Source organism: Pavona decussata, unplaced genomic scaffold (assembly GCF_977016875.1).
Source record: "Pavona decussata unplaced genomic scaffold, jaPavDecu1.1 SCAFFOLD_192, whole genome shotgun sequence".
NCBI classification, from domain to species: domain Eukaryota; kingdom Metazoa; phylum Cnidaria; class Anthozoa; order Scleractinia; family Agariciidae; genus Pavona; species Pavona decussata.
Genome location: NW_028145601.1, coordinates 1,016,254 through 1,025,935, shown reverse-complemented (window position 1 = coordinate 1,025,935; position 9,682 = coordinate 1,016,254). Strand labels below are relative to the sequence as shown.

Below are 9,682 nucleotides of genomic sequence, written 5' to 3'. Positions count from 1 at the left end.
CCGGGCCCGGAAATTACCGGGAAAGTTTACGGGTGCTTCGAGAAACACATTATCGGGCCCGGTAAAGTTTCCCGGTAAGTTGCCCGATAAGTTAACGGGCCCGGAAATTACCGGGACTTTCGAGAAACGGGCCCCTGGTCATCAAGGGTAGATGGTCGAGAAAAAAAAATCGTCAACACATTCTAGGTCAGGAAGTAGGGAAAAAGCCGAAGCAGCTACCTTTGTCAGTACCCAGGAAAAACAGATAGTTTTCTGCCCTCTCCCATTTTTTGTACAATTTAATTTGAGGAGACGAGAGAAAAGGTGGAGGAAAGCTCTTATATGACAGTGACTGGGCCGGTGGAGGGAAAGGAGCCGGACAATGGAGCCATCCTAGCCTCAGAGTTGTGGTTTGGACGACCACGTGAGGCCAACCACTACAGTACACTTCGTGAAATGATCATGATATATATGAAGTGCTCTCATACAATCACACAGTCATTACAACATATTCTGAATACAGTACTTTATTTTACATCAGGTTATTCTACTGTGAAAAATCTTGTTTTACATACATTTTAAATATTAAAACTATGGCAGGGCACGTCTTATAACAAAAACTGAAACAATGATGCGGAAACGAAGATAACGTGTGTTTCGTTTTCCTTGTCTTGTTTTTGCTGTTTGTTTTTCGTCAGGTTTTCCTGACAGTTTAACTTACCTTTTAGTAACTTTATTTGACAGAAAACATTAAATAAGCGAAGGCAAAAATGGCAGAATGGTGTATGTACAAGCCCCTACTCCCCATAGTCAATCATTCAGTGTATAAAAGCTTTTTAAAGTAGGAATGCTCATGTTTATGCTTTGCCCTACTGACAGTGAATCAGAAACGATAGGAGATAACGTACAATGAAAGGAAACAAAGACTTGCTTAAGCTACCTTGATTGACGCTGAGGAATGGAGCCTTGAATTGGAGCGGATTTCAACTGGGTGTCGTATAAAACCAAAACTAAAGTGATTACTCTGGCCAATCATAGCAGACACAAACAGTACAATGAACCAATCAGAATTCGAAGCAAATCACGGCGTGTAACCGGCGTAAGACGCCGGAAAACGCGTGCGAGGAAGTCACGACTGTTTTTAGTTTTGCTTCTCATTGGTTGAGAAAGTGGCGCCAGTTTTTTAAACCAATCACAGAACTTAGTAAAGCAAAACCAAAGCAAACGCAAAATTAATTTCGATTTAAACCGAGTGCGCAACTTCTTACTGATTGTCTCATTGACAACACGGAACAGACTAGGGTTGGCCAGGGATGTTCTCTTTGATGATTTTCGTCGTAGGTCCTGTGAATTATGACGGTATACCTTTGGTCCGACATCCTTTAAATATCATGCACGAGAGACGTGGAGAGATTTCGAGGATTCTTCAATATAATGCGCTCTATACGACATTATTTCAATACATTTGCCAGATAACTATCGAGCTCACAAGAACAACAGTTATCAAGGTCGTTAACGGTAAGCTTGCCGTAGGCGTAGCCGCCCCAGTGTTGCAGCGGTCTCCAATGCAACATTTGGCATCACAATAAGCAGATTTGACTTTGGTATATTCCTTGCCGGGTTTAACAGAGCCGTAACGGCACAATTCTTTATTTTCGCATTCGTTCTGAAATTGAAAGTATTAAAATAATTACGGCAGTGATCGATCGTCTTTTACCTACATTGATTCAGTGACAACAATGGATATATACTGTTTTGACAGTTTGTGGGTTGCTAGAAGGCTTTACCTTTGTATTGTCTCAATAGCTTACGTAGTTTAATCTGTTCCAATTCTTTAGATGAAACTTTAAAAGCAGAAAAAAAAATTAGAGAACAGAATTTGTTACCCGAATTTTTTGAGTTGCTGTTGGCCTTCTGAACATATTAGCTAACCTTATTTACCTATCGAAGAACGAAAGAGATCATTATTTCAGAGTTATGAAGTTTGAGGTTGCAGGATATCGCCAAAAAAGACGCTAGTTTTTCTTTATAATTTAATCTGAATTTCTGAACAGATTTCGACCGCCAAAACCACCTCTGAACTGCGAACTACATGTGGGCCTTTCCTTTAAAACCAAGATTAAGCTAAAGTTGAAGGTAAATTGGCGTGGTCGAGTGCGTAGGGTAGGATAGGAAATTGAATAGGATAGAATAAGCAGATAAATAAATAAATAAATAAATAAGAATAGGATAAAGGTATGGTGGGTAAGAGTAGGGTAAATGTGGAGGTAGAGTGACAGAGTAAAGTAGAGTAGAGTAGAGTAGAGTAGCTAGAGTAGAGTAGAGTAGAGTAGAGTAGAGTAGAGTAGAGTAGAGTAGAGTAGAGTGGAGTGGAGTGGAGTGGAGTGGAGTGGAGTGGAGGGGAGTAGAGGGGAGGGGAGTGGAGGGGAGGGGGATGGGGTGGAGTGGAGTGGAGTGGAGTGGAGGGGAGTGGAGTGGAGGGGAGTGGAGTGGAGTGGAGTGAAGTGGAGTGGAGTGGAGTGGAGTGGAGTGGAGTGAAGTGGAGTGAAGTGGAGGGGAGTGGAGTGGAGGGGAGTGGAGTGAAGGGGAGTGGAGTGGAGTGGAGTGGAGTGGAGTAGAGGGGAGTGGAGTGGAGTGGAGTGGAGTGGAGGGGAGGGGAGTGGAGTGGAGTGGAGTGAGAGTGAAGTGGAGTGGAGGGGAGTGGAGTGGAGTGGAGTGGAGTGGAGGGGAGTGGAGTGGAGGGGAGGGGAGGGGAGGGGAGTGGAGTGGAGTGGAGTGGGGTGGAGTGGAGTAGAGTAGAGTGGAGTCGAGTTTAGTAGGGTGGGGTAGATAAATTAGTTAGGGAGGGTAGAGTAGAGAGGTAAAATAGTCGTACCTTTCCGAAGCAGGTCTTCGCAAACTCGTTAAACTGTTGGCCATTTTTATGCAGCTTTGATCTGAACACTTTTAGACAAACCATAGAATCTTCAGGAAACTCGATAGGACAAGTTATAACGCGGCTGTGCTTCAAGCAGTCATCCCAGGAGATTGTGGAATAACATGAGTGACACTCCAAGGAAAGGCCTGAAGAATTACAATAAGAAATGCAGTTTAATATTAAATATGAGAAGTCCAAGGACTAATACAAAGCCGATACGATGGGTAAATGTATTTTAAAACAATATTTCTGCTGGCCACACCAGCCTTACAAATTTATACTTTTATCAAGTTTAGCCGATTAGATCTCTCCCGAGATCCAACGTTGACTACTAGCAGGATCTTCGTTCACGGTTTTTTGTAGTTTATTTAGTGGTTTAACATTGTGAGTTAAGGGAGACAAAAATTCCCTCAAGTAGCCTCGGCATTTTAAACATCCTATTTCAAAACATTGTTTGACACCAAGCAAGCCAAACTGAAATAACTTCAACTTACGTTCAGACAAATTTTCTGACCGGTTGGCCGAAAGTATACAGACCATTAACGCGCTAGGTTAATCAAGCGCATGCGCAAAGCGTGGGAGCGCCCCTGTCTCCCACCCCATCCCTTGTAGCAGCTGCCATGCAAACTATTTCTCGATCAAATACAGTCTCTCTTGCAAAGAATCAGACTCCCATCCATGGAAACTCGAAGAATCCAAGACATGCTATTGACTATTAACAATAGCATATCTGACAAAGCTCCACCTGCAATTAGAGATCTTATCACCTTACGCTCGACCAAGTATGATCTTCGTCATGATTATATCTTTTCTCTGCCAAAAGTTAACACGAGTAAATATGGTCTCAAATCATGGAGATATTTTGCCGCGAAGATATGGAACGAGCTAACAAATGATATTAGAATTAAAGCCGGCACTAATGAAGTGAAGAACAAAATCCGATCGCTTAAGTTTTGACTGTTATTGGAATATTTTTTTTTTCATCCGATTCTTAGTTCTTAGCTTTTCCAGTTTTATACAGTGAATATTTGTTCATTTTTAAGTTTCTAATTTTTAGCATATACTTGGCGGTGGATTACCTGTAAACTAGCTGATTAAGCTAAGCGTAAATCCCACCGTTAAATAAAGCCGTCGTTATCGTTATCATTATCTTTCTCTGACAAGGCAAATCATAACTCGCAAATAAGCCCAAAAAGTCGTCTGCTCTCGCAAGCTGCAAGCGTGAAGAGCGGAAAAGCGCTTTCCTCGTCTGTGAACTTTCATTCCGAACCTGGGCATCATTATATGCAAACTCAATTATTTTTCAACTTGAAACATCAACGAATCCCTTTACATCAGTTGCGATTGAATCTCGGCGCAAAAGCATTGAAAATACCTTTCAAAGCCCTATCAAGGATTATACGTCCATGAAACCGATCTGTCATCCTATTGATTTGAAAAATGATTGGCTACGTTTTAGAGTTTTTCAATGTTCTATAAGGGATTGCATTCGGATAACTTACTAACTTTAACTTTACGTGAACCCAATTTTTATGTCATGCGTACCAAAACTAATTAACTTATCAACACTGCATTTTTAGTCCTCTGATATCTTTAACTGTGGCGTTACTAACAATGCTTCTCGTTTTTAAGGGTGCTAAAGAACTCCGAACTACAGAGGGTGTGGATTCACGTATTGACCCTCTGAAATTGTCCTACAACACCATGCGCACCGAAGTCGACTGAAGAGAGACGCCGGGGGAAGAGGCAGCATTTAAATTTCAGGAAAAGTCTGGGTGTAGCAACTATGTTGAAAATAGAAGTTCGATTGCTGCTGTTTTGTCTTAAAGGGGATGCAATGTCTGATGTCTGATCCTCCCGTCACCTCAGGAAATGAAATTAATGTTGTTCAGGTAGTGCTGAAGTCTCCTTGGAACAGTGCCCAACATACCGCTATCAATTATTATTATTATTATTATTATTATTATTATTATTATTATTATTATTATTATTATTATTATTATTATTATTATTTATTAGCGAACGATTTTCAATTACATAGGCTGCACGTTCTCGTATCCTTTGTTCTGGTGTACCCCCGAACTTTTGGGTTACATTTCTCGAAGATCAAACGTTTATTTATAACTCGAGCGACTATATCACATGACAAACGTCCGGTTCGGTTTGATCGATCTGTCAACTATAAACTTTCACGTTTTAGCAGCGTTTTAGCGACAAGAATCTATACGGTAATCTATTAAGTTTTGTATTTTATCAACCACGCTTAGACTGGTGAAAATAAGACAAAACGTATTAGTTTGTTCAGGACAACATAATGGGCCTTTTTTTAAGCAATATACTAGACGAGAATAAGAATAAAAATAAATGCCTTTTGTTTACCTTCGGAGAGGCGTGCATAGCACGAGGTCAGTTATGGGGCAGGGCATTCAAACTTCTCAAACAAAAAATTCACTTTTAAAATAACTCGATTCAAAGTATAGGGTTATTGTTGGAGCTACGAAATAACGGGGAAAAGACTGATTTTACGGGAAAAAAAAAAAAACAAAAACGAAAAAGCATCACCCAAGTTTTTGTGGTATTAAGCCGGAAGCCATAGGGCATTTAAACACACGTATGAAAGTCATTCGAGGAGAGTTCAGCGGCATGCAAGGAATCCGTGCAGTATTTGAAGGCATGAAAAGTGAATGTTTGTCCCCATTTCAAGAAACGTGCGCCGAGGAACGGAGAAAGCTATGCAATAAAAAACTAAAGGAAGCAAGAAAAAAGATAGTTGCTTTACTTGATACTGAGAAACGTTTTATCCTCTTCCCGAATTTTCCAGGACTAAGGAATTCGAAAGCGAAAATTATGAAACCCAAAACAGGAAAAATACAACGTGTACAAAGTTAAGTTCTACCCTAAAGTATTTTTAAAAAGATTCACAGAGATCCTACCTCTTGGCGACAACACGAGCAAGAAAACAGCACATAGGAGTACAGTATAAAAGCATTTGGTCATCTTGATGATGGCAAGTTCGCGGAATACTTTCTTCTTGTAGAACGAGATCTTTACACCTAGATGGCCAAGGTCGGACTGACTCGTTGAAAACATGCCTCTTGTAATTGAGTGCTCGTTGTGGCTTTGTGCCGATATAGATCGTATCTAATTTCCCTTTCATTTCCGGTTGAAAAGATTTTTAAATCGCTAGACCAGGATATGGAATCTTGGAACCCGGAAGGCAAGCAAAAACTGTGTATGTATGAATGTTTTTCAAAACGTGAAAAACATGGCATAGCTTCACTGTATGTAGTTTGAGTTTTTCCTAATTTTTTCGACGTCCTCATAACGTTCTGTTCACTTCATAGCAAATTTCTCCCATTCCTTAGGGTTAAGTATTTTAAAACACAGCTCGCCTGCTCTTCTTTAGTTTCGCAAATCCTCTCCATTCCAGATTTGTGTTAATGGAGCGCAGCTTGCATTGTTTTGCATCCTGCTTTGTTTCACTGGTGAGATTATCCCACCTTTCTGGGTAAAAAAAAATACTGAGTAAAACAAAAAACAAAACAGAAAGATATCGGTAAGAAGTTAATGACAATTAAATTCAGGAAATAGCATTCCGGAAGCAGAACTCTTTCAATAGAATAACAATAACAACAGTATCGAATCAAAGGAAAGAGAGCCTGCAGAGTGAAAGGAAACCCCCAAATTACTTTGCCCAAAACGTCAGCTAAGTCATCAAGTATATGACCCTGAAAGCCAACGCTTCAGCAAATTGGTGGGTTTTGAGGCTTCAGCAAGGAGTGCCGGAACTTCCTGTTTCCACAAACTACATTTTTTCACTCCAATATTTACAAACGCACGAACGCAAGAAATGGCAAGCAACTAAGCGAGCACGTAAACATATCGATGAAGACGGTAATTAAAAATTAGACTTGAAAGCGGTGAGATGGCAAGGGGATTTTTGAGTAATCATACATGCAGTTCTGTTTATTTCAAGTCACTCGACTCAGGAGCATGTCAATAAACTGTCTGGAAGCTTCAATTCACAAGTTAAAGTTTGACAAAAACAGGATAAAGGAGAAATAAAATCTTTGAGCGTATGACACAACTGAAGAGAGTTGTAATTGTTATGATAACCAACCTGACTGCCGGACAGAATTGAATATAACGAGACAAAAAAACAAAAACAAATAATATTGGATTTGGAGTAAACTGTGCTTATATCGAGTTGTAACCAGTGGTCCGCTTTGATTCCAAAAACAAAATACTGTTACTCGACCGTCATTGATAAAATAAATGCCTGAGTTTTTCATCCAAATTAAACTTAGTAGTTCAGTTATTTTAAAGAGTTTCCCATAAAGCTAACACACTTCAAAATTAAGCGTAATTAACACGAGGGAGGATTATTGTAGATTCTACGAAATTTTTCCAAAAAAAAAAAAGATCTGGTGCTAAAACCACAAAGATAAACATCTTAAATAGTGAAAATTACTCCATGTGTTTAGCCGGGAACCCTTTCAGTGTAAGAACAATTAAAGCAACCTTTTGGCCGCTAGGCAAATAGCGTTGCTAATTGGCACAACTTCGAGTGGAATTGCAGAACTTCTTAAGGGCCAAAACATGGGCTGACATGGATGTTACTATGGTTAGCATGTGTTTGAAAAACTTTAACACTCCCAGTAACACGTGCTCGCGGTTTGATAAATCACAGCAAGTAGGTCATTAACCAATATTAAATGTCACGTGAATTCCTGTTGCTCATTCAAACTCGACGTAGCCCAGTGACCTAATAAAAAAAAACGTTTTTTCATTGAAAACGGCAAAATTTCACGTGTTCGGATTGTTAGCTGAATAGTTTAATAATTGCGGAAAGTGTGGAGGGAAGGATTCATTTTCTCTCCGACTTGCGAGCCGTTGGTCTAACCAGCAAACTTCAGTTTTATCACATCAGTTCATATCTTTGTCAAAGCATCAAATTATATCCCCATGGCCAAAGGTCTAACTGATTACCTGCCATTTTAGCTCAAAGCAAAGAGCAAGGCCTTCTGAGAAAGATATTTTATTACTGCAGGTCGCGAAACTGAGAAGACATTGATTCAAACAAAAGATACAAGTGTAATTTTTTTCTGCGGTTTACGACAACATTTTATAAAAAGTTCCAATGGCCGATCGCGCTGTGCAAGTTTAGCAAGCGCTGTTATTTCTTCTATAGTGTCGTGACTCAGTTTTCGTTTCGCTTTTCCACCACGGAATGGTTCTACTAAGGAAAAGAAAAATACGCAGGTTAACTTCGAAGTGGCACGTCACGGGATTTTCGGCTGATTATAGTGCCCCTTGGCGCGCGCCGAGAAGAACAAAATACATGAGAAGTTATTCAGTTTTAGTCGTTTTTCCAGTACACTTGGATAAACTTGAAAACCTGGCCTTTTATTTTTTAATTTCCAATCCATATCCATCCTGGTCATACGCAAATATAATTGTCAATACTAGGGTCTGTAATGTTACATTAATATAGATGATTTTTGGGTTTTCAAAGTGACACTTACAAGGCAAAATGCCCGTTTAAAACTCTTTTTTTACAAAAAGGTTAAATAGGAATATCTCGTTTCAGGAAACGATAACGCCCCTTCCTTGAGTAAACAACATGCGCTTGGGCTGAAACGCTCACGCATGCTCAGTTTGTAGTCTTGCTAACACGCATGTTCAATTTGTAGCTAATCGCAGAGAGGGAAATTAAACACGGACAAACTACTGCGTTTGGATGAAAACTGTAATTTTACCAATGATGGTTGAAGAACCGTATTTTGTCTTAGCCTGCGCAGCAAGCGTTTCCTTTTGTCCGTTTTTGGACCCTCCCCCCTCCTTTTTTTTTGGCTCTCGCCTCATTTCGCGCGCATCCAAAATACGGAAATCGGCTTTTCGCGCCGAAAACTCCAGGGAAACGCTTCCTTTTCAGGCTAATTTTGTCTTTGCTTAAAACAGTTTCACAGTTTAAATCTTCTTTTACTTCTTCACTTTAAAACAGTAAGAAATTTCAGTCGAGACTTCTACGATTTGTGTATGTAATAGGACTACATGCTGTACATGTGTAGTCGTATTACCTTTTAATTATATTGTGTATTATTTAAGGGTAAAATAATGCTGATTTTGTCAGGAATATATTATTTCAAAATATCTTCGGTATCCAAATTAATAGTTAATTTGGATCGGTATCCAAATTAATAGTTAATTTGGATCGGTATCCTTATTAACAAATAATACAATGGTTGCTTGAATGGGATTTCTGACTAGCAATATAATTATGCTCGAAAAGAAAAATTTTAATATCCATCCAGTAGAGACCTAAACAGAAAATATCAGCAAAAGACAAGGTTGACGTGGCGAGGCGGGGGTAGAAAACTCGGCAAACCGTTCAGACCCTTATCACAAGGGGGCCATGTTGAGTCTCAGGGGAATAAAAAGCTTTGTTTTTGCACGGCAAGCCTCGCACTGAATTCGCGTCTGGCCGAGGCTTGCTGTGCGAGAACAGGTGCGAAAACAAAGCTTTTTATTCCCCTTATCCTGAGACTCAACATGGTCGCCGAGTGATAAGGGTCTATTCCGGTCCTCGCCTCTTTTCTAGTGGTTCCCGGGGTGTTCCCTAATTCGCTCCAAGTCATCCGCCCCCTGGGCCCCCCTCCCCCTCCGCAAAGAACACGGTGAAGCTGTTGTGGTGTCGCTACCCTCTGTAATTTAATATTTATTGGCCAAGTTAAATCAGTGTAACAGAATAAATGAATGAATATAAATAAATACTAGAAAGCAAAA

At 39.9% G+C, this 9,682-nt stretch overlaps 1 protein-coding gene across 1 annotated transcript; it reads right to left on the bottom strand.

Moving 5' to 3' along the window:
- Positions 1-490: 490 nt before the first annotated feature.
- On the bottom strand, positions 491-5,986 carry LOC146462059 (uncharacterized). The gene is made up of 3 exons (XM_085086177.1): positions 5,830-5,986; positions 2,855-3,042; positions 491-1,645 (listed from the first exon to the last, which is right to left on the bottom strand). The coding sequence occupies exons 1-3, from the start codon at positions 5,984-5,986 to the stop codon at positions 1,436-1,438; spliced, it is 555 nt and encodes a 184-aa protein (XP_084942303.1). The 3' UTR covers positions 491-1,435.
- Between the last annotated feature and the right edge of the window lie 3,696 nt (positions 5,987-9,682).

Coding starts and splice junctions, on each gene's coding strand:
- LOC146462059 (XM_085086177.1), bottom strand. CDS start 5,986: ATGTTTTCAACGAGTCAGTCCGACCTTGGCCATCTAGGTGTAAAGATC. Junction 3,043..5,829: donor GCTCGTGTTGTCGCCAAGAG/GTAGGATCTCTG, acceptor GTAATTCTTCAG/GCCTTTCCTTGGAGTGTCAC. Junction 1,646..2,854: donor CGAAGACCTGCTTCGGAAAG/GTACGACTATTT, acceptor TTTCAATTTCAG/AACGAATGCGAAAATAAAGA.